This window comes from Enhydra lutris, unplaced genomic scaffold (genome assembly GCF_002288905.1).
Source record: "Enhydra lutris kenyoni isolate GAN:26980312 unplaced genomic scaffold, ASM228890v2 scaffoldscaffold4, whole genome shotgun sequence".
Taxonomy (NCBI): Eukaryota; Metazoa; Chordata; class Mammalia; order Carnivora; family Mustelidae; genus Enhydra; species Enhydra lutris.
Genome location: NW_019154088.1, coordinates 9,090,188 through 9,115,933, shown reverse-complemented (window position 1 = coordinate 9,115,933; position 25,746 = coordinate 9,090,188). Strand labels below are relative to the sequence as shown.

General features: G+C 37.5%; 1 protein-coding gene across 2 annotated transcripts in view; it reads right to left on the bottom strand.

The window, feature by feature from the left end:
* The window catches only part of LOC111140380 (BUB1 mitotic checkpoint serine/threonine kinase B), a 48,071-nt gene extending 22,412 nt beyond the window's left edge, over window positions 1-25,659 (bottom strand). The window contains exons 1-8 of one of the 2 annotated variants that reach the window (XM_022492654.1): window positions 25,567-25,659; window positions 22,210-22,356; window positions 19,304-19,363; window positions 18,333-18,477; window positions 13,828-14,024; window positions 5,854-6,023; window positions 4,577-4,791; window positions 4,313-4,404 (exon numbers count right to left, since the gene is read on the bottom strand). In XM_022492654.1, the coding sequence (XP_022348362.1) occupies window positions 4,313-4,404; window positions 4,577-4,791; window positions 5,854-6,023; window positions 13,828-14,024; window positions 18,333-18,477; window positions 19,304-19,363; window positions 22,210-22,356; window positions 25,567-25,601 (1,061 nt within the window). In that variant the 5' untranslated portion in view covers window positions 25,602-25,659. The remainder of the gene's footprint in view (window positions 1-4,312; window positions 4,405-4,576; window positions 4,792-5,853; window positions 6,024-13,827; window positions 14,025-18,332; window positions 18,478-19,303; window positions 19,364-22,209; window positions 22,357-25,566) is intronic. The other variant, XM_022492649.1, reaches the window with a different exon arrangement.
* Between the last annotated feature and the right edge of the window lie 87 nt (window positions 25,660-25,746).

The window sequence follows — 25,746 nt, the reverse complement described above, 5'->3', positions numbered from 1 at the left end:
ATTTCCAACTCTAGGACTTCTGGAAAATGTAGAAATAAAAAGACACAAAAGGATCAGTGTTTGCCAAGGACTTGAGGAAGGGATAATGAACAGGTGGAGTTAAGTTTTAAGGTACTGAAACTATTTATGTGAAAAAGTAATGATGGACACCTGAAAAACCCATAGAACTGTAAAACACATTGGAATGAACCTGAATGTAAACTACGAACATTGGTTAATAATGTATCAGTATTGGGGGCACCTGGGTGGCTCAGTGGGTTAAAGCCTCTGCCTTTGGCTCAGGTCATGATCCCAGAGTTCTGGGATCGAGCCCCGCATCGGGCTCTCTGCTCAGCGGGGAGCCTGCTTCCTCCCTTCTTTCTCTCTCCCTGCCTCTCTGCCTACTTGTGATCTGTCTGTCAAATTAAAAAAAAAAAAAAGTATCAGTATTGGTGCATCAATTACAACAAAAGAACCACTGGAGGCAAGATGTTAATAGGGAGAACTGTGTAAAGGGTGGGGGAGGAGGAAGTATATGGGAACACTCTGTACTTTCTGTACACTTTTTCTATAAACCTAAAATAACTCAAAAAACAACATCTACTCATTTTTTAAAAAAAGTGCACAACTTATATTCTGAAAACTATGATAAACTGTTGGAAGAAATGAAAGAAGATATAAATTAAAGATACTCCATGTCCATGGATCAAAAGATTTAGTATTATTAAGATGGCAATATTCATTAAATTGAATACCAAATTCAGAGCACAATCTATAACATAATCCCAGCTGGTTATTTTGCACAAATTACCAAAATGATCCTAAAATTCAGATGGAATTGCAAAGGGGCCAGAATGGTCAAAACAGTCTAAAGGAAGAACTAAGTTGGGAGAGTTAGGAGACTCAAATTTCTAGATTTCAAAAGTTACAACAAATCTACAGTAATCAAGGATATAGCATAAGGATACACATGTAGATCAATGTGATAGAAAAGTCTCAAAAATACATTATGGTCAGTTGATTTTCAACAGGAGTACCAAGACCATTTGTGACACCTGGGTGTCTCAGTCAGTTAAGCATCTGACTCTTGACTTCAGCTTGGGTCATGCTCTCAGGGTGTCAGATTGAGCTCTCCATCAGGCTCTGTGCTGGGTATGGAGCCTGCTTGAGATTCTCTCTCTCTACCTCTGTCCCTCCTGAACCCCTCTCTGGAAAAAAAAAAAAAAAAAGAAAAGAGAAGAAAAGAAGAGTACCAAGACCATCTAATGAGGAAAGAAGTTTTTTCAAACAACAACTGTATATCCACATGCAGAAGAATGAAGTAGGACTCCTTCCTTATATCAGACACAAACATTAGCTAAGAATGGATTACAGACCTAAATGTAAGAGCTAGAACTATAGAACTTTCAGAAGAAAACACAAGAGTAAATCTTCATGATCTTGAGCTAGGCAAAGCCTTCTGGGATACAACACCAAAAATACAAGAAAAAAAAGAAAAGAATAAATTGCACTTCATCAAAAATAATTTTTTTAAAGATTTTATTTATTTATTTGAGAGATACAGAGAGAGAGAGGGAACACAAGCAGGGGGAGTGGGGGACGGGGAAGCAGGCTTCCTGCTGAGCAGGGAGCCCAAGGTGGGGCTCGATCCCAGGACCCTGGGATCATGACCTGAGCCAAAGGCAGACACTTAATGACTGAGACACTCAGGCGCCCCTTCGTCAAAATTTTTAAACCTTTTGGGCTTCAAAAGGTAACACCAAGAAAGTGAAAAGAAAAACAAAGAAAGTGAAAAGACACCTGATAGAATGGGAAACAATATTTGTAAATGATATATCTGATAAGAGACTTGTACTCAGAATATATAAATCCTTACAACTCAAAAATAAAGACAGGGGCACCTGGGTGGCTCAGTGGGTTGGGCGACCAATTCTTGATTTCAGCTCAGGGTGTGATATCAGGGTCATGGGATCAAGCCCTGCCTTAGGCTAAGACATCAGTGGGGAGTCCACTTGGGATTTTCTCCCTCTCCCTCTGCCCCTCCTCCCACTCACACTTGTGCTCTCTCTCAAATAAATAAATAAAATCTATTAAAAAAATAAAAAGAGGGGCGCCTGGGTGGCTCAGTGGGTTAAAGCCTCTGCCTTCGGCTCAGGTCATGATCCCCGGGTCCTGGGATTGAGCCCCACCTTGGGCTCTCTGCTCAGCAGAGCCTGCTTCCCCCGCTCTCTCTCTGCCTGCCTCTCTGCCTATTTGTGATCTCTGTCTGCCAAATAAATAAATAAAATCTTAAAAAATAAATAAATAAATAAAAAAAAATTAAAAAAATAAAAAGACAAATAATCCAATTGAAAAATAGGCAAAGGATTTGAAAAGGCATTTCTTCAAAGAAATACAAATGGCCAATAAGCCCATGAAAAGATGTTCAACATCATTAATCATTAGAAAAAAGCAAATCAAAACCACAATGAGATACCACTTCACACCCACTAGGATGGCAATAACCAAAAAAACAAAACCAAAAGAAAGTGAATAATAGCAAGTATTGGTAAGGATGTGGAGAAACTGGAGCCCTCATTCATTATGGCAATTTGGGAACAAATTGTTTTCCTCCTTGGAAAACAATTGGAGAGTTCCTGAAAATGTTAAACATGGAGTTACTATATGACTCAGCAATTCCCTTCCGAGGTATATACTCATAGAATACGAAAACATATGTCCACAAAAAACTCCATATACACAAATGTTCACAGAAGCATTATTCATAATTAGCCAAAAAGTTAAAAACAACCCAAACATCCAAACAGTAGCTGCTCTAGACAAGTTCAGGAACTTGCAAACAATCTGGTTTGACTATATGTTGGGGAGGAAACTGGAGATGTTAGCAGAGGCCACATCAAGAACAGTCTCATAATTAATCTTAAGGAGTTCTGGTTTCATCCCAAAGGTTATGGGGACCTAGCGAGGGATTCTGGTCAGGAAAATGAATCAATCAGATTTGCAATGCAGACCTGTGACAGCATAAAGAATGAATGGGATGAGTAACAGTAGAAGTAGAAAGATTAGGTAGGTTGTAGTAATCCCAGCAAAGAATGATGGAGACACAGACACCATAAAGAAGACTGTTAAATCTATATAGGAATTAGAAATATATTGGTAATGGTTATTGCTAAACAAGATAAAAAACAGCAACAAATTAGGGGGAAATATTTGCAACTCCTATTAAAGATTTTCACTGATTATCTTAATCTATGAAGAAACCCTGGAACACATCATTAAGAAAACACAAACTAAAGAAAAGTGTTGCAGATAGGTCAAATAAGGCAGCCAAGAAGAAGAGTTCAAATAAAGTTCAACATTTTCTATACCATATTTATTTTGCCATAATTGTATTTATAGGTGATCTGAAACATTAGAAAAATTAAATATCCACAAATGTGTGCTAGCAATTTCTTCAGGTAATCTTTTTTAAAGACTCATGGGACTTTTTTTCTTTTCTTCTTTTTTTAAAAGGTTTATTCATCTGCTTGAGAGAGCGAGTGAGCACAGTGGGGAGGAGCAAAGGGAGAGTCTCAAGCAGACTCTGTACTCAGATGATCCCATGACCTTGAGATCATAACCTGAGCCAAACCCAAGAGTCAGACACCTAAATGACTGCACCGCCCAGGTGTCCCTCATAGAAATTTCCTAAGAATATCCTCCCCTGTGTTGAGCTCTTATTAGGCAGAATTTTTTGTTATGAATCTTATCTATTTTTGCCTTCCTACCGTACCTAGCATGTAGTGATGATGGGTTACAGATAAGTTATGAGAAAACTCTTGCATCGGGGCACAGAATCTGACCCTAGTATTATAAGCTCTGCAGTGTGTATTAGACTAGATCTCACACTGCCTGATGATTTAAGTATCACCTATCATTCTTTTTCCTATAACAGAAATACTAAGGGTTAGGAAGAAAAAGAAAAAGATATTCAGAAGAGCAGGGTAAGAGGAAAAACTATCATAATCTCTAATTACTGTCAAAACAAAAATAGAACATCTCACTTAAATCAAAGGGATTATCTTTGACTATAGCAATCTAAATTTAACCTATGAAGTTTATTCCTTAAAAAGAATTTACCAAATGGTCTTTTAGTCCTAATATACTCTAAAGAAGAAAGACATTAAAACACACACACACACACACACTCTCTCTCTCTCTCTCTCTCTCTCTCTCTCTTTGTCTGGTTACTTTCATCACTGTAAAGAAGGAAATGCCTCTGGGAACCAGAATAAAGGTACCCCTGCTCACTCTTAATAATTACCCCCTCAAAACATCAGGAAATCAAACTCACATAACTGGCTGTTGTGCAGTTTCTTCAACATATGGAGTAAAACTGGGAAGTAGAGGGGGTACAGTGGTCACAGAAGCCGTACCACCACGAGGCTGGCGATGAAGAAGAAAATGAAAATTACCACAGTTATACATTCTGACAAAGTATATGCAGACCATGCCTAATCATTCAGGAGGAATTAAAAGAGACACTAAAAATACTTCTCTACACTAAATCTGAAGTCTTTGTTATGTTGGCAAGTACACTGGCTATAATAGTCCTTACCCTGTATTCCAAAGGTCTGCCTGTATTCCAAGGGCCGGGCTGCAGCTCATTTTCTTTGGCCCTGGACACAGGGGGTGCTATCCATGGCTGAACTGTAGGCTTAGACAACTCTGTTCTAGAAGCCTCATCAGCATTTTCATCAAAAATAGTAATTCTGGAATTATTTTGCCTCTGTTGAGGAACTGGATTTTGGAGTCCTCTGTTCTGGTTTGGAGCTAGGAGAAAAATATTAAAACTTCATGTAAAATCTTTTAATTATCAACTGAGGTGCTAGTAAGGTATACCTAATTCTTCCTAAAGCCAAGGAGATTACCCCTACTACCATAGAAACAAGGTTTTTCTTTTTTAAAATTTTATTTATTTATTTGACAGACAGAGATCACAAGTATGCAGAGAGGCAGGCAAAGAGGGGGTGGGGAGAAGCAGGCTCCCTGCTGAGCAGAGGGGCTCTACCCTAGGACCCTGAGATCATGACCTGAGCTGAAGGCAGAGGCTCAACCCACTGAGCCGCCCAGGCGCCCCAAAGAGATTTTTTTAAACAATAATTTTTTTAAACCTTACATGAATCAAATTACTAACTTTTTAATCTATTCTGATTGTTACTTATACTCTCCCCCTCCTTTCCCTCACCTACAGTCTTTTATTTATAGATATGTTTAAAAAAAAAAAAAAAAAAAGAGGGATGCCTAGGTGGCTCAGATGGTTAAATGTCTGCCTTCAGCTCAGTTCATGATCCCAGGGTCCTAGGGTAGAGCCCCACATTGGTCTCCTTGCTCAGCAGAGAGCCTGCTTTTCCCTCTGCCTGCCACTCCTCCTGCTTGTGCTTACTCTCTCTCTCTCTCTGACAAATAAATAAATAAAATCTTCGGGAAAAAAAATTCTACATCTTCCTTCAATCATCATTCTAACATTGTCTAGTTTTCTCAGAGACTACCCTAAGCTAAATCTTCATTTGTCAACTTAAAACTTTCTCTCAGTGGATATCAGCTGAAATGTGCTGAATCTAGAGAAGACAAATTAGCCGAACAACTCAAACTCAGAAACTCTCGATGCTCCCTATATATTAGGTTTTTCTTAATTAAGACACAAAATTGCTGACATGTTTTGCTTTTACTGCATACTGTAATCTCAGCTCTCTGAAGACTTCCTTCTTTTTGCCACCTAGTATTCAGAAAACTAGGACAGTGTCCACATATATATTTATACATTATCTCTTTACATAATTTGCCTACCGCCCGCGACTAAGAGTTTCCCATGATAACATTTAACAAACTTACCCTTAAGAGCACCTCCTACACGGCTGATTGGAGCTCTTGCTGTCCTTTTCCCTTTGCTTTTTAGTTCTGCCAGTGTGCTTCGTTGTGGTACAGAAGATCCAAAAACTTCCTCCTCCTCTTCTTTCTCAAGGGCCAACACAGTTTGCCGAGACACTCGAGCTTGGAATTGTCTAAGAGAATGGACAATTAACTTTTGGGGGAGATGAACACTACTCATTGGAATCAAAATTTCTGATTTATTAAAACAAGGGAGAAGAAATATAGAGAAATAGCCCAAAGAAAGTGTTTATTCTCTCAGGAATAAAGAAAGCTACCTTGAACTCAGAGAAAGTTTGGAATAGGATGATTTAACTTCTCCTTTAATGTCCAAGGCTCAACCAATTGGCATACTCTGAAGAGCACCATTAGGCTGATCTCAGGAGCAGATCGGGGTGACTAAGGTTAAAGAATTTATTAAGCTCAGAGTTCCCACCAACTTTTTAAACTTACAAGATAAGTTGGAAGAGTAAATGAGCATCCATATACTCTTCACCTAGATTCAGCAACTGTTAACGTCTTGCCACATCTATTCTATCACTGTCTATGTCTCTTGTTCTCTTTAGGCACATTGCTCACCCCCATACCATTTTTTCCCAACCCATATGAAATGAAGTTGTATTCCACATGTCATTTTATTTTAGCAAAGCTTGCAGAAGTTTGAAGATTAAATTTCCTGTGCTGCTGCTGAAGTTTTACATATTATCAAAAGGGTAAAAAAGCAGAATAAACTGTAAATGCTGGCCAAGAAGGAGTAAGCCTGTGATAGCCTCTCTCTCACTGGGTAGAATTAAAAATTCTAAACAAAATACAAAAAAAGCAACTGAGGCCTCTGAAAAGTAAACAAAAGCAAGTGGACTGTAGAGAGGAGTCAAACTTGAAGAAACAACCCACACAGGGCTGTTTCCTGTTTTTTTTTTCTTCTTCTCTTTTCTGTTGTGGTTTTAAATTGTTGCAACAATGGTGTGGGAAGCTAAAACCTCATCTTTCTGGCCAAAGTACTGGGAAAAGGGGACTCTGAGGGCCAACCAATGTGGGAAAGATACTGGAGAGAATGAGCTGAAGCAGGGGATCTCCTAATTCTCTACATGAACTGGCACAAGCCCTGGACTCACTCCTGAGCTATGCATATAGAAGGCAGGCCCAAAGCAGAACAGAAAAGGCTTTGAGAACTGAACTATGATATAAACCATTGGCCAAGTCCTAGACTAACCACTGAGCCCCCTACACATGGGATAGACCCAAAGGTCTTGAAAATTGAACTGCCAATGGAACCACCAGCCACATGAAAAAGAACTTATGATATCTAAAGGTTGGTTGCCTGGTAAGACAAAAATATCAGATTCCCCAGAGAATATTAACCAACAGGACTCAGTTTAATAACATAGTAATGGGATAAATGTCCAGGATATAATCCAAAATGACTTGACAGAGAAAGAGCCAGGAAAATGTGATCAATTCTCAAAGAAAAAGGCAATCAACACATATCAAAATCAAGATGACCTAGGTATTGGGAATTTCCAGACAGAAATTTAAAAGCAGCTATTATAATGACACTCTAAGAGATAAAGGTAAAAATATCTGAAATGAATAGAGAGACAGAAGTTCTCAGCAGAGACAGAAAAACTATAAAAAAGAATCAAATGGAAAATTTAGACCTGAAAGACACATTATCTGAAATAAAAAATTACTGGATGAACTCAATATCAGAATGGAGATGGCTAAGGAAGGAGTAAATGAACCTCAGGACAAATCAACAAAAATTAGCCACTCTGAAGAACAGAAAAAAGAAAGGTTAAAAAAGTAAAAACAAAGGCAAGGGCAGTGCCTGGGTGGCTCAGTTGGTTAAGCATCTGCCTTCAGCTCAGGTCATGATCCCAGGGTCTTAGGATCGATCCCCATTTTGGGCTCCTTGCTCAGCAGGGAGATTGCTTCTCCCTCTGCTTCTGCCTGCTGCTCCCCCTGGTTGTGCTCTGACAAATAAATAAATAAAAATCTTTTTTAAAAAAAGTAAATTAAAAAAATAAAAACAAAAACAAAACAATAAAAAAGAGCTTCAAGGACCTATGGAATAATATCAAAAAGTCTAACACATGTGTAACTTTAGTCTCAGAAAAAGACATGTAAGTGCAGAAATAAATAATGGCTGAAAACTTCTCAAATTTTGGGAAAGGTACACATTTACAAATTCAAAAAGCTCAGTAAACCCCAAATGGATTCAATGCAAAGGTAATCACACAGAGACACATCATATTCAAACTTCTGAATAATAATGTTAAAGAAAAAAATCTTAGGAGTGCCTGGGTGGCTCAGTCGGTTAAGTGTCTGCTTCCTCTCAGGTCATGATTCCAGGGTTCTGGGATCCAGTCCCATGTAGGGCTCTCTGCTCAGTGAGGAGTCTGCTTCTCCCTTTACCCCTCCACCCTGCTTGTGCACTCTCTCTCTGTCAAATAAATAAAATTAAAAAAAAAAAAAATCTTAAATGCACCCAGAGAAAATCAACATATTACATATAGAGAAGGAACCATTCTCGTCAGAAATCACAGAGTCCAGAAAACAGTACAACATCTTTAAAGTACTGAAAGAAAAGAACTGTTGAAAGGCACCTGGATGGCTCCAACGGTTAAGCAGCTGCCTTCAGCTCAGGTCATGATCCCAGGCTCCTGGGATGGAGCCCTGTGTCAGGCTCCCTGCTCACTGGGGAGTCTGCTTCTCCCTCTCCCTCTGCCCCTCCCCACCACTCGTGCTCTCTCTCTCAAATAAATAAAATTTAATATAAAAAACAACAACAACAAAAAAAGAACTGTTGACCCAGAATTCTACATCCAGCGAAAATATCCTTTAGGAATGAGGATGAAATGAAGACATTCTCAGATGAAAAAAAACTAAAGGGGCGCCAGGGTGGCTCAGTGGGTTAAGCCTCTGCTTTTGGCTCAGGTCATTCCCGGGATCAAGCCCTGCATTAGGCTGTCTGCTCAGCAGGGAGCCTGCTTCCCCCTCTCTCTCTGCCTGCCTCTCTGCCTACTTGTGATCTCTCTGTCAAATAAATAAAAATAAAAAAAAAAAAAAAGAAGAAGAAAAACTAAGGCAGTTTATTAGCCATAGGCCCACTCTAAATGAACGGCTAAACAAACCTCTTGGGGCTAAAGGGAAATTATTCCAGAGGAGAATTTGGGACTTAAGGAATGAAGAAAGAACAAAAATGATAAATACAAAAGACCATTTTCCTCCATAGTTCTTTAAATATGTAAGGCTGTTGAAAACAAAAATTATAACATTGTCTGGTGGGGCTTTCAGCATATGTAGATGTAATACATATGACAAGTATACCAAAAAAGTAGGGAAGATCAAGGGACCTATACAGTTATAAAGCTTCAGTATTTTCTTACTTGAAGTGGTAAAATATCAACTCTAAGTAGACCATGAAAGGTCAGGTATGTTTATAGTATACCCTAGACAACCACTAAAAAAACAGTAACAGACAAAAAAAAGCCAATAAAATAAATTAAAATGAAATATTAAAAAATATTCAGACAATCCAAAAGAAGGCAGGAAAGAGGCAAGAGAGGAACAAAATATATAGAACAAGTAGAGAACAAATAAGAAAATAATAGATCTAAATCCAACACAATAATTAAAGTAAATGTTCTAAACACAACATTTAAAAAGATATTATGAGAGCTGATGAAAAAACAAGGCCCAACTATTCGCTGTGTATAAGAAACCCACTTTAAATATGAAGACATGGGATGAAAATGAAAGAAAATCCATACAAAAGCCTGCATCATGAATGTTTGCAGCAACATTATTTCATAATAACCAAAAAAATGAATACAACCCAATTGCTCATTAATTGATGAATGGATAAACAAAATGTGGCATAGCCACTGAATGGCATATTACTGAGCAATAGAAAGGAATGAGATACTAGTATACAACAGAACTATGTTCATCAATGATGAACATAGTATGACGAATCTTCAAAACAGTATGCTAAGTGAAAGAAACCAGTCACAAAAGACCACATAACGTAGGATTTCATTTATGGGCAAAGCCCAGAATAGGCAAATCTAGAGAGAGAAAGCAGATAAGCAATTGCCTGAAAGTGGCTGAGTGGGGATGGGGAGTGATTGCTAATGAGTACAGGGTTCATTTTGGGGTATTAAATATGTTCTAAAATTAGATAGTGGTGGTCACACAACTCTAAAACTGTTAAAAAAAAAAAAAAAGAAAGAAGAAAGGAAAAAGATATATCATATAAAGAAAAGAAAGCCAGACTGGCTGTACTAATATCGGACCAAGGAGACTTCAGAACGTGTATGACCAGGGATAAAGATAGACATTGTATAATGATAGAGGGATCAATTCTAAATGTGTATGCTTCAGGATTTCAAAATATATAAAGCAAAACAAATGGGACTTAAGAGAAAAAAATAGACAAATTCATAATAAAAGGGACTTCAAAATTCTCCTCTCAGTAACTGATAGAACAAGTAGACAGAAAATCAGCAAGGAAACAGAAGACCAGAACAGACTATCCATCAACTTGACCTACATAACATTTAAAAAACATTCTACCCCTGAACAGCAGAAAACACATATTTTTCAAGTGTCCATAGAATATTCACTGACAACAGAACATATTCTGGGCCATAAAATAAAACTTAATTAAAAAAAAAAACTGAAACCATACAAATGTTCCCTGACCTTAATGGAATTTAACTAGGAATCAGTAACAGAGAGACATCTGAAAAATCTCCAAACATTTCCATTAAATTAATTCACTTCTAAATAACCCGAGTCAAAGGAACAATATATGTGAAATTAAAATATTTTGTGCTCAATGAAAGTGAAAAATACAGTATTATATCAAAATTGTGGAGTATAGGGCGCCCGGGTGGCTCAGTGGGTTAAGCCTCTGCCTTCAGCTCAGGTCATGATCTCAGTGTCTTCCCCCTCTCTCTCTGCCTGCCTCTCTGCCTACTTGTGATTTCTCTCTCTGTGTGTCAAATAAATAAATAAAATCTTTAAAAAAAAATTGTGGTGTATAGCTAAAGCAGTGTTAAGAAGGAAATTTTTATATTAGATAAGACAGATCTAGAATTAGTGAAACAGGTTATCACCTTAAACTAGAAAAAGAGCAAGTTAAACTTTTTTTTTTAAGATTTTTTTTTTATTTATTTATTTGACAGACAGAGATCACAAGTAGGCAGAGAGGCAGGCAGAGAGAGAGGAAGGGAAGCAGGCTCCCTGCTGAGCAGAGAGCCCGATGCGGGACTCGATCCCAGGACCCTGAGATCATGACCTGAGCCGAAGGCAGTGGCATAACCCACTGAGCCACCCAGGCGCCCAGAGCAAGTTAAACTTAAAGCAAACACAAAGAAGGAAATAATAATAAAAAAAATTGAAGAAGAAAATAATAAAGAGCAGAAATTAATAAAAATAAGAAGAAAAAATCAATTAAGAAAAAGCAATGAAACCAAAAGCTGGTTCTCTAAAAAGATCGATAAAATCGGGGCGCATGAGTGGCTCAGTCGTTAAGCGTCTGCCTTCGGCTCAGGTCATGATCCCAGGGTTGTTGGATCGAGCCCCACATCGGGCTCCCTGCTCCCCTGGAAGCCCGCTTCTCCCTCTCCCACTCTCTCTGCTTGTGTTCCCTCTCTCACTGTGTCTTTATCAAATAAATAAATAAAATCTTTAAAAAAATCAATAAAATCAATAAACTTTTAGCTAGACTGAGGGAAAAAAGAGAAAACACAAATTATGAATATCAGGAATGAAAGGGGAGAGATACCTATATAACATACAGACATTAATAGGAAAATAAACACTATAAACAACTCTATGCTCCTAAACTCATAGATGAAATTAGTCAATTCCTCAAAAGACAAATACTATAAAAGCATACTCAAAGAAATCAAAGATCTAAATAAATGGAGAAATATACCAAGTTTATGCACAATACTAATCAAAATCCCAGAAGCTAATTCTAAAACTTTTACAGACAGGCAAAGGAACTAGAAGACCTAAAAAGAAGAACAAAGTTAGAGGTCTCCTATTTACCTGATTTCTGGACTTACTATAAAGCTACAGTGATCTAGATACTGTGGTATATACACTAATTAACAGATATATAGATCAGAACAGAATAACAGAAATAAACCTACATAAATACGTTTTTTTTTATGTCGAGTATGATTTTCGACAAAGGTGCAAAGTCAGTTCAATGAAGAAAATCTTTTCAACAAGTGGTACAAGAACAAATGGAGGTTTGTATGCAAAAAACAAAACAAAACAAAAACAAAACCTTGATCAATACTTTCTACAAAAATTAACTCAAATGGATCAGAGATCTAAATATAAAAGTAAAACTACAAAGACTTGAAGATTGGGGAGCCTGGGTGGATCAGTTGATTGGGGGCATCCAGCTCTTCGTTTTAACTCAGATCATAATCTCATGGGTCATGGGACTGAGCCCCATGGCTCCGTGCTCAGTGGGGAGTCTGCTTAAAGATTCTCTCCCTCTGCCCCTACCCATACTTGTGGGATCTCTCTCTCTAAAGTAAATAAATCTTTTTTTTTTAATTAAACATAGAAACATAGAAATACCATATAATCCAATAATTCCACTATTTGGTATCTACCCAAAAAAATCCAGAAACACTAATTCAAAAAGATATATGCACACCTATGTTTACTGCAGCATTATTTACAACAGCTAAGATATAGAAGCAACCTAAGTGTCTCTCAATAGACAAATATGGGAGATATTGTGTGCTTATGTGTGTGTGTGTGTGTGTGTACACACACATGCATGCACACACACTATGGAATATTATGCAGCCATAAAAAAGCATGAATTGGTGCCACTGGTGACAACATGCATGTACCTAGAGCATATTATGCTAAGTGAAATAAGTCAGACTTAAACAAAAAGCAGAATAAGACCTATAAATACAGAGAACAAACTGTTGGTTGCCAGAGGAGACAGGGATTGGACAAATGGGAGAAAAAATGGGTGGGCTGGACAAATGGGAGAAAAAGAGAAGAAGACACAGGCTTCCAGTTATGGAATGAATAAATCATGGGAATAAAAGCATAAGAATAATAGCATAAGAAATAAAGTCAGTGATACTGTAAGGGTTTTGTATGGTGACAGATGGGCGCTACACTTGTGATGAGCATAGCATAATTTATCAACTTGTCCAATCCCGATACTATACACCTGAAACTAATGCAATGTTGTGTATAAACTATACTCAAATTTTTTTTCTTGAAATTTCAAGATGAAAACATAGGAGAAACTGTTGGCGACCTTCCACTACACAGAGTTCTCATGATCCATGCAAAAGTAAGTAAGTTAGACTTCTGCGAAATTAAAAAATTTTGTTCCATAAACACACTATTAATAGAACAAATAGACCATAGTGAAACTGGGAGAAGATTTACAAGTCACATACCTGACAAAAGACTTGAATTCAGAATATCTATCTTTAAAGCAGAATCAATTTAACAACCAAAATGCATTATGCTAAATGAAAGCAGTCAGATTCAAAAAGCTACAGTGAATGATGCCATTTATGTGATATCATGGCAAAGGCAAAACTATAGGGCTGGAGAATAGGATCAATGGTTGCAAAGGTTTGGGAATGAGAGTATGTGTTAAACTACAAAGGCAGAGAGCATAAGGAAATCCTATGGAGTGATGGAACTTGATCATGGCAATGGTTACAGGTCTCTATTCATTTGTAAGAACTTACAGAATTGTACAACAAAGAGTAGATTTTACTATATGTTAAATATAAATTGGTCTTTTAAAAAATTAAATCGTAACTAAGGAAACTTGCCAATCCATGGAGAACATTTTATTCAGATGCAAAACCAATGATTTATATCTATTAGTTTTAAAGAGGGAAGACAAGCTCTAGAGAAGCTTACCGGTGCTGTGACTGTAGTCGTTCCAGTGGTTCCGCCTTCTGTTGAATTCCTTCCTGAAATATCTTATCTGCCTTCTTAAAGTTTTCTCTAGCTTCATATTCTTCAGCCCATGAGATATAGAACTGAGCAAGTGAAACACCGATCCCTTGGCTGTGTAAATAACTGTACATATCCAAAGGCTCATTGCATAAATGTCCCTGTAACAAATTAAAAGCATTAACAGTTAATCAATTTCTATTCACTTACTGTCTTTTATCTGTCAGAAAATCACTGGAGTTTTATGTAGTTTCTGCATTGAAAAAATATGTATCTGTTATAATACAATGTTATAAGGACTCTACTGGGAAGACTTAAAAAGTAGACAAAAGAAATTAATTTGTAAGAAAAGGGATGAGAAGGAAAGACCTCAAGAAAGTATGACATTTGAGTGTGGCGTTGAAGGAGGAATAGACATATCTGGTAGAGAATGGGAAAGGAAGGACATTCTAGACAGAGAAAATGGTATAAGCAAAGACAGAGACTTAAAGTTTGTAGGGATGCAGACAAGACAAGTGCTTGGAAAAAAGGGTGTAACAGGTCTTAAATGTTAAGATAATTAATTTTAAATCTACCTGATAGTGAATGTATGTGTGTTGGGTCGGAGAGCTGTAAGCAAGGGAATGACATGGTCAAATCTGTATTTTAGGAGGGTCTTATAAGACCAGATATAATGTAGATAATTCTAGTAGTAAGAAGGTAGGGGAATGGCTGAATAAAAATCCCACATCATTAACAGTGCCACATATATTTTTTCCTTAGGGAAAAAAAAAGAACATATATCATTTTACACAGGTAAAGGGGTTTTTATCATTTTATAAAGTTTTAATCACAAGAAAATTTGCTTTTATTCCACTTAATTGTCCATCATTCATTTTTCCATGTTGCTGCTTATTCATTATTATTTTTAGATAAGTAAAAAATATTCCACCCAGAAATCTTCCATCATTTAGCCACTCCCTATTTTTTGGATAGACAGCTTCTACTTTGCCCCATTACAATAATTTCTATAACAAATATCTTCATGCACACAACCTTTCATGTTTCATATTACTCCCTTAAATAAATTCCTATAAGTAGAACTATGTTAAACAGTAACAAATTGCCCTTTTATTAAAAGATTTTGATTTATATATTTATTTGACAGAGAGAGAGAGAGAGAGAGCATGAGCAGGGGGAGCAGCAGAAGGCAGAGGGAGAAGCAGACTCCCCATGGAGCAGGGAGCCTGATGCAGGGCTCGATCGAAGGACCCTGGGATCAAGACCTGAGCCTAAGGCAGACGCCTAATGGACTGAATCACCCTAAAAAGCAACAACTTGCTTTCTAAGAGTGTTGTACAAATTTAAAATGTTAGTAGTTATTCCCAAATACTAATTTCACAGAAAATACCTAATTTTAATTTCATACAAAAATGGCATTTCAGTGTTCTAATTAGGAGTTCTTATACCACAAAGGAGGCTAACATTTTCTCCTATTTATTTACCAGATATATTTTCTCTCATTTCTATCTGTTCCTGATTGTCTAGCCTAGGTTAAGTCCTCCTTGTATGTATTCTCTCCTACACAACTCAATATTGTTTCCTGCTTTCTCCTTTGTGACAATTAAATGCTTAACATCTGTCTTTCCCAATAAAGTAAGCTCCACAAAGGCACAAAATATTACTATCCACTATATCCCAATCTCTAGCCAGGGTCTGGTAGAAAACTGAATAAATGAAATGCTCCATTTCTATCTTTAACAAAAACAAATAGTATTTTATAGTTTAATTGTATAGTAATTCAATAAATGGAGTTTTCTGCTTATCCCAATGAGTGATGTTTTCCCCTTTGTGATAGCAATTCAAGCAAAGTTCTAATTCTGAACATGTTATCAGTATCAGATCCAGTCCTCGACATCTGTTACTACATAAATAAAGGTTAACATTGACTGCATTTGTTAATGGCTTTCTAAATAGCTCTGGTTCAACCTGAAAAAGCCAAAAAAGATCAGGTTATTCTAGAGTGCTGAATGAGATTACTTAAGAAATAACATAAATAGGGGCGCCTGGGTGGCTCAGTGGGTTAAAGCCTCTGCCTTCGGCTCAGGTCATGATCCCAGGGTCCTGGGATTGAGCCCGACATCCGGCTCTCTGCTCAGCAGGGAGCCTGCTTCCTCCTCTTTCTCTGCCTGCCTCTGCCTACTTGTGGTCTCTGTCTGTCAAATAAATAAATAAAATCTTAAAAAAAAAAAAATAACATAAATAAAAGGGCCACATGGTTAGATTAATATATTCAAGAGTTAAATAAATCTTTCTGGTAATCCCTAACAAGCCAACTAAAACAATTTTTACACTTTTAACTAAAAATCCTGGATACTGCCTAAGAACAATTTTTTCCTTAGCTAGATTGTAGTTACCCCTTATAAATATAATTCTTAGAGAAATTGTTCTGCAAAGCAAGGAAAGTAGTGTGAGGAAGCCAACTGTTACTCCTCTTAACCATTACATAAAGAAAAAAAAAAAACAGCAAAATAGTTCATTATACACCCTGTTAACCATCTACAAAGTTCAGATTATTGATCATTCTAGGGCTGATCATTTGACTCTGAGGGTTGTCTAGAACAGCGCTTCGCAGACTGCCCATGGGAAAGCGGCTAGTTTTGGTGTGTCAGAGTTTCAAGTTTCTATTCCATTGTTGACTATTTTTTTGTTTTTGTTTTTTAAAGATTTTATTTATTTTTTGACAGACAGAGATCACAAGTAGGCCGAGAGGCAGGCAGAGAGAGGGGAAAGCAGGCTCCCCACTGAGCAGAGAACCCGATGCGGGCTCAATCCCAGGACCCTGAGATCATGACCTGAGCTGAAGGCAGAGGCTCAACCCACTGAGCCACCCAGGCACCCTGTTGACTGGTATTTTCTTTTTCCTATTGTTGATTGGTATTTTTAAAAAATATATAATAAAAATAAATTACTAGAAATACGATGATGTGTTTGGATGTTGTAGGAAAGTCAAATTTGTTAACAAAACTTAAAACTTCTAAATGCAAAAAAAAAAAAAACTTCTAAATGCTTGCTCTGAACTTTTACATTTATGTTGAACAGTCTGCAGACCATTCTTCCAGTAGTTTTGGTCTAGACTATGCTTTTTATGTTATAATAATATCACTATTCTTCAATACCAGCACCAGGTCAGCATTTGTGAACAGCAAAATTATTCCAATTAATTGTTACTTTTAGTAGTTCCAACTAAATATTATCATAGAATCCTGAGATAAAGAATTACTTTAGAGATTTATCTAGTCCAAACTTTAGGTAAATCACATATAAGAACATTATTTACGATAAGAATATTATATAGGATGGAATGAAGAAAAAAATCTATTTGTAAGCTACCAGGGACCATAGTCTCCATGCTAACAAATCTGTTTAGCATTCCTTGGGTACCATCCTTTGACATAAATTCTTGTCACTAACGCTCCAAAGATAATTTTTCCAACTTGTCGATAATGATGCCAAGATATGTCAAATGTCCTATGGAAACCAAGATAGCTTATGCCTTCAGGCATAATTCACCTAATTCCCTTTATTAATGATATTTGAGGTTTAAGATAAGGTCTCAAGAGATGTATTTTAGCCAAAAATTTTATCAATTTCAATTGTCAATATTTTATATTACAATGGCTGTTGTAAATATTCTATTATTTAGAATAATTTAAAATATTATATAATTATCTATTTTTATTGTTTAATTTTTAATAAAAAGAATTTATTTTATAAGTACCCAGTTATCCATTATCTAATTATCTATTATCTAACATTCTATTCTAAATATTTATCACTTTATCTTTCTTTTCTCTCTCTTTTTTTTAATCACTTTTTCTAATCTCTTTTAGGATAAAGGCAATGAAATTAATACCTAAGAAATTCTGGTCATTAGCTTATTTGAAGATATTTTCATAAAAAAAAAAAGCCTCAAGAGTGTTCTAGAAATAAAAGAACTACATGTCAAATGAGACAGTATAAAGTGGACAGGCTGATATTTTTGGATGTAGCAATATACTACATAAAAAACACTATCTTTTCATGGTATTGGTTCTCAGAAAGGGGACAAAGGGATACCAGAATCACCTGCAAAAACTTTTTCACTAACAATCATACTACTGCCATGTGTTGGCTCCTACAGATCCTCTCCCAGTACAGCTGCATGGCCCAGTAATATTTGAAATAAATAATCCACTCCCATGAGGAGGTATACAGCCCTTATGATCACTTTTAAAGGGGCCAAAAAAACCCCAACTTCCATTAAAATCCATCTTTAAATAGAGCCAATTTGACAAATATTGAGTATGTATTAATTGTTTAGTTCAGTACCTACTAAATAGTTCAGGTTTTGCCATTTTTTTTTTTTTTTTTTGGTATATACCAGAAAGTTCTAGAGAAAATCACCTGGCGTAATACTTTAAACTCAAACAGACTTGAGAAAGACTTACCAATTTGAGCCAGAGACTAAGAAATCGTGGATCGTTATAGTATCGTTTTTCTCCTTGTAGTGCTTCAACAGCTCTTTCTAATAATGTTGACATATTACTCTCTTTCCCCCCTTGAGGATAGTTCTGCTCTGTCCAGTTAATATACCTGAATGGAAAAGAAAAGAAAAATTTTATTTATTGATTGATTGATTTTTAAAGATTTTATTTGAGAGAGTGAGCAAGAAAAAGAGCAGGGAGAGAGGGAGAAGCAGACTTCCCACTGGGCAGTGAGCTAGCCATGGGACTCAATCCTAGGACTCCAGGATCATGACCTGAGCTGAAAGCAGACACCCAACCGACTGAGCCACTTTTTAGGCAAGCCAGGTGCTCAAAAAGAATTTTAAACTTTAATGTGTACTTTTATTCTTGCACCAAGACCCATTCTTGACTTTCTTAAGCAAAAATATCTAATTTGAAAGTATGTTTATTTAGAGGCCCTCAATGACATGTCTATATTCCTTAACTTTGCTAACGTGTGCTTCTGGGAAATAATGGGTATGGGGATAAAAGGGTGTAGCTCTCAGTTGCATGCCACAAATTTGAAATTTCTTCAGTTACGAACACCTCAGGAAGAAACACTGTCTGTCTCTCTCAAAGATATCACTTTGGGGCACCTGGGTGCCCCAGATGGTTGGGCATCTGCCTTCAGCTCAGGTCATGATCCTGGGGTCCTGGGATTGAGTCCTGCATTGGGCTCCCTGCTCAGCAGGGAGACTGCTTCTCCTTCTCTCTGCCTGCCTCTCTGCCTGTGATCTCTGTCTGTCAAATAAATTAATAAATAAAATCTTTAAAAAAAAAAAAAAAGAGAGAGAGAGGGAGATATCACTTTGTATTCTGACACACTGCTCTGTACACCCTAATTTGAGAGGCATGGCCATAAGGACTCATCTGTTAAGTTTCTAGTGCCCTTGCGAAATAAAAAAAAGACGCACCTATCCCAAACATCCAGAGGGTCATTTCCAGTGTAAAACCGAATTTCAGATTCAAATGCCCTGAAATTTAAACAGAAAATGTTAGCATTAGCAAAATAAATAAATAGCCAAATAAACAAGCGTCACCTCCATTTTTATTCATTTTTTAAGTGTTTAGCATCAATCCAAATAACTGCACTGGAGCTTGAGGGTTTGTTAAACAGGAAGAAAAATAGAAATAATCAAGATTCTGCTTGATAATATAATAGGAAGGACAAAACATGGGGAAATTAGATAAATTCCAAAACAACATACAGAAAAACAGAATTACACAGCAGTTTAGAACTCTGGAAAAAAAACTCCCTAGGCTCAAACTAGCAGTTCTACTAATCAATAGCACAGTGACATTAGACTACCAGTTCAAATTCTGTTTTCAGTCTCCTCATCTCTAAATTGGAAATAAAAATAAAGAAGTCCCCCCCTTATCTGCAGAGAGATAATTTCCAAGATCCCCAATGGATGCCTGAATTTGAGGATACTTCTTAAACCTATATATACTATGTTTTATTCCTGTACATACATACCCATGATAAACTTTAATTTATATATTAGGCATAGTAAGGGATTTACAACAATAACAAAATAGAAAAACTGTAACAATATACTATAGTAAGAGTTATGTGAATGTGGTCTCTCTCTCTAACTATCTTATTGTACTGTACTCATCTTTCATCTTTTTCTTGTGATGATGTGAAATGATAAAAATGCCTACATGATGAGATGAAGTGAGGTGAATGATGTAGACATTCTAGTGCAGAGTTAGACTACTACTGACGTCCTGACGATATGTCAGAAGGACTATCATCTGCTCCTGGACCACAGGTGACAGCAGGTAAATGAAATTGAGGAAAGTGAAACCACAGATCAGGCAGGACTACTGTAGTACCTATCTAATTTACTAGATTGATTACTCTTACTATAAAGTGTTTAGACATAATAACTACTCCATAAATGATAGGAAGTACTAGGTAATAAACAATTTACATTAATAGAAATTAATAATGTAAAATTAAAATAAAAAAATAATAAAAACTGTATAAAGGGTTATATCTGATACAAAGAACTATACAATAATTACTGATGCAAAGGAATCTATAATAAGAAAGACAGAGTATACAAAGGGAAAATTAACTAACAATACAAAGCAGGATAGTATATCACAGTTGCCAAGAATGGATCATAAAGGCTTTGATAAGTCAAAAGGAGGTATCACAGAAGCAGCATCAAAAGGTGGGACTCTGAAGGAACCATAAAATTTGAAACAAAAAAAAAGGAATTTTCCCAAGATTTCCAAGAAATGAATGTTGAATAAAGTTGTAAAAGTGGGAGAGTTACTAACACTAGCTCCTGATACTAACTGTATCAGGAATAAACGGAGATAGGCATAGTAAGGGATTAACCTTACTATGATATACATATAAACACACAACCATGGTCCAGGAGCAAAAGATCTTCCTTCTGACATATTGTCAGGAGGTCAGTAGTAGTCTAACACTACGTTAGAATGTCTACTGGAGAAGAAGGGCATGTTTTAAATGTAAATTTAAAGGCTTGGGGTGCCTGGCTGGCTCAGTCTGTGGAGCACGCGTCTCTTTATTTCAGGGTTGTGAGTTCAAGCTCCATGCTGGGCACAGAGATTACTTAAAAGAAATAAAACTAAACTAAAAGACTTTGGATTCCATCTGCTCAAGCCACTACTGGTTCTTTAATTGGAGAGTATCTTGAATATGTTAAGTAAAGATTTAAAAAGATCAATTAAGTAACATTTTAAGAATAAAAGAAATTAGAAAAGGAACCACCATTATGAAGTTAATATGGTGATTTAGGTATGAGATAATGAGGCCATTACCTGCAGAAATGGTGGAAAACTAAAATCTAAGACACTACTGATAAAAATCAGCAGTCCAGGGCGCCTGGGTGGCTCAGTGGGTTAAAGCCTTTGCCTTTGGCTCAGGTCATGATCCCAGAACCCTGGGATCAAGCCCCGCATCAGGCTCTCTGCTCAGCAGGGGGCCTGCTTCCTCCTCTCTCTCCGCCTGCCTCTCTGCCTACTTGTGAACTCTATCAAATAAATAAATAAAATCTTTAAAAAAGAAAAAAATCAGCAGTCCTCGGGGCACCTGGGTGGCTCAGTGGGTTAATTTCTCTCAGGTATATTTTCTTTGGAGATCACTATTTCTTTTTGGCATACTCTCAAAAATGCTTTCCTGGAAAGTTAAAAATTGAATGCATACACAAGATAGAAGATTTCAGGGGCGCCTGGGTGGCTCAGTGGGTTAAAGCCTCGGCCGTCAGCTCAGGTCATGATCCCAGGGTCCTGGGATTAAGCCCCACATTGGGCTCTCTGCTCAGCAGGGAGCCTGCTTCCCCCTCTCTCTGCCTGCTTCTCTGCCTACTTGTGATCTCTGTCTGTCTAAATAAATAAAATCTTAAAAAAAAAAAAAGGTAGAAGATTTCACTCTCTCTCAGTACTCAGAATCCAAGGAAGCAATTTCTTTTAACTGATTACTATTCAAAAGTTAATTCTATTTAGGGATCCAGCATGATATAACACTTTTGATAAATATTGCTTAATATGATACTTACTTTCCTTTGTTCTCACTGTTCTGTATAAGATCTATTTCTATTGATACAAGAGTTTGACTGCTCCATAATTAAATGAAATCCTATAGCTCTTGTTCTTAATCATACTCAAGGAGATCTTTAAGTAGCTGTTGTGTGATGAAAAAGCAGGTGGGGAACAGATTCTCACACTATCAAATTTTGAAAAGTACTTCTTAATGCCAGTAGGCATGGATCCACATCTACATTACCAACTACAGTTGGAGATGAATGATGACAGGTTCACCCCACACCATTCTACACACCGTTTCTGTTGCTGAAGAGTAGTGTTAGAGGCAGATTCTTGCTGTGCCAATGCTCCCTGAAGTGTGGACATGATCCGCCCCTGCCGTAACGGTTGGACATTTTCTTTACTCAGTTCCCACTCATCTCCTTCCAAGGACATGGCTTCACTGTGAAGAGAAATGAAAGTAAGTTTCATACTTAGATGTATATATAGATTATTATAAATGTTTTCAAATAAGTGATTATTCATGATCTTTGGGCTGAATATGGTGGGCTGGCACATTAGTAGTGTTCTTATACTCCTAAGTGTCTGAGCCTTTCCATAACCTGGTTTCCAAGTTTATGGCTGTAGTATTGCTTAACAGAAGAGAGAATGTAACTACGGTACTGAGGACAGTTATAAGAATAAAGTTTAAGGAAGAAAAGAAGGAGAAAATTATAAATTTGGCAAAGTAGATAAAAAGGAGTTCTATGCTTACCACTAAATGCATCATCTCATTTAGTTTAAAATTAGCAAACTGGGGTACCCGGGTGGCTCAGTTGGTTAAGCACCTGACTCTTGATTTCAGCTCAGAGTTGTGGGATTGAGCCCCACGTTGGGCTCTGCGCTCAGTATGGAGTCTGCTTAACCCTCTCCCTCTGCTCCTCCCTTTGCTTGTGTGTGCTTTCTCTCTCTCTTAGGCTCAAATAAATAAATAAATAAATAAAATCTTAAAAAAAAAAAAACAAAAAACAAAAAACTAGCAGTTTGTCAGACCAACACACCATGTTTCAACTGATGACTTAAAACTGAAGTTTATATGTATATACAGGTAGCCCAGAGCACAAGCGGACAAAAATACAATTTACTGGTTACAACTGCCCACAGCCTGTGGATGGGGAAATTCCCACAAGTTTTTTGGAGGCAATCACCATTATGAGGTACGTGCTCTGAACTTCAGAGTTCTGCAACTATCAGACAAAAGCTTACTTCTGGCTGAGAGACACCATCTCTGGGTTTAAAACAGAGAAACAGATAGGCACTAATCTTTGAAATAAAGTGAAAGTTACATGTGACCTTAGTTTAGATGAGAGCTGAAAACTCTCAAGAAGGTTAACTATAAGTGATTAATAATTTAGGTTGTAACTACTCACATCTTTTTAACTATATTGTGTGAATCTTATAAATGTTAAAGGCCATGTCATTTATTTTTACAACCTCATGGTCTAATATAGACTCTGTCTCCAGGAAGCACTGAATAAATGTTTGCTGAGTCCATCTGAATTTCTTTTCTTAATCTTGAAATAGCAATTAAACTACCTCACCTAATGTCCCAAACTGAGCTGGGACTGCTCCCCTCCCTCCTTGCTTGTCTTGTCTCCTTCCAGACCTGCTCCTCCCAGTGTTCCTTCATCTCAAATAAATGGCAATTTCATTTTTCCAGTTGCTCAAGCCAAAAATCTCAGTGCCAACCTTGACACCCCTTTCCTTATCCCCCACCTCCAGTTACCTGGCAAATCCTATTGGCCCTACCTTCAAAACAGATTCAGAAATCAACCTTCTATCATCTCCATTGTTTCTAGTCTGGCTCAAGCTACCATCTTCTCTTGCCTGGATTATTTCAGTAACCTCATAACTGCTTTCATCCTCTTCTGCCTTAGTCTTTTCAACACTGCAGCTAGTGATCCTATTGAAACTAATATCAGATCCTGTCTTTCCTCTGCTCAAAACCTTCCACTGACTTTTGAACCAGAGTAAAAGCCAAGTCCTTATAATCTTTGCATCCTCACCTCTACCTCATCCTTCATTTCCTTTTGCTCTTCTGGTTCACTTGACTCCAACTACTTGCCAGATGCAGCTCCCTCCCCCAACCCTCACCCTTCAAATCTCTGTACTTCCCCCAGATATGTGCTTGACTGACTCTTGAGTTTCCTTCAAGTCTTTTTTTTTTTAAGATTTTATTTATTTGAGAGAGAGAGAGAAGAAGCAGGGGGACCAGCAGAGGGAGAGGGAGAAGCAGACTCCATGGTGAGCAGGGAGTCCAACTCAGAGCAGTTTCCTTCAAGTCTTGACCCAAAAGACACCTTCTCAGTGAGGCCCCCTGTTCAAAAATATCTAAAATTGCATCAATGCCCCTAATCCCCACTGTTTTAGTTCTTTTTGTACTGACCATCTAACTTAAGTTTATTGATCTTGTTTCTTGTCTGCTGAACCCACCCTCACCCCACCCCAGAACTTAAATTTCACAAGGGTAGGGATTTTTGTGTCTTTTGTTTATTTGCCATATTTAACGCTTAGTAGGTAATCAATAAATACTTGTTGCGTAAGCTAAATTGTTCTCCATATTGCATTTATCTAAGTATGGTGTACCCCATAATGAAAATGCATACCTCAGGGCACCTGAGTAGCTCAGTAGTTTAAGCATCTGACTTGGCTCAGGTCATGATCTCAGGGTGCTGGGGTGGAGCCCCACCTAGGGTGCCCCACTCAGCGAGGAGTCTGTTTGTCCCTCTGCCCCTCCCCCTGCTCATGCTCTATCTCACTCTCTCTCAAATAAATAAATAAAATCTTTTTAAAAAATGCATACAGATTTCCAACCTAGAAGAACTGATATTGATATATATATATATATATATATATATATATACATATATATATATATATGGAAAAGCAGCAAGCATGCAGAGAAGGGCTTTTTATATTTTTAATTATGCCACTGACATGGAAGCACCTACCATTTGGCACTTATTTGGAGACAGTTACCTTACACATACTTTGAATTCATCAGCATTTTCCATATTTTTTTAAATGTGTGATTTTATTTATAAAATTACAGTATGATTTTAATATTTAAGTAGCAATTTATTATATCTCTGCTATCCTTTTTTATCTAGATTCAATTAACATACACAGTATTACTATTTTCAGAGGTAGAATTCAGTGATTCATCAGTTGCATATAACACCCAGTGCTCACTACCTCAAGTGCTCTCCTTAATGCCCATCACCCAGTTAGGGCCGTCCCCCACCCACCAGCATTTTCCATATTAAGACGAGTGAGTCCAAGATCAAAGAGCTAGAAAATGGCTGAGCGGAGATACACGGACCACACTACAAATTCCAAGTTCTTTGTACATTGGGATCGCACAGCCTCCTTTGCTTTGAAGCTGGATGCAGCTGGGTTCTCCCGTGCCCTCACCCCAGTGAGGTCGATGCTAACTAACCCTGTCTTCACCTCCAACACTTGCGCCCCCGACTCCAGCAGGAAGGAGGCTCCAGCCAGGCCCACTCTTCTCCCGACCGTGTTCCTCTGGACTGCACTGAGCGGAGCCTCTGTCACCGGCTACCTCCTCGGGTTTCGCAGGCACAGTTCCCGGCAGCTTTTCTCCGGTACCCACCTCAGAGCACCCCCTTCCTTCTTCATCGCCGCCATCCTGCATTCCCGGTCCAAGCCCTCTTCCTGCCGCAGGCCTTTCTTCAGGGCCGCAGACCGCCTGGAATTCCTTCCGCAACCTGCCCTTAGAGGTAATAAAGCGACCAGAGGGACAAAAGTTTGCACCCGACTCCTTGGCAAACCA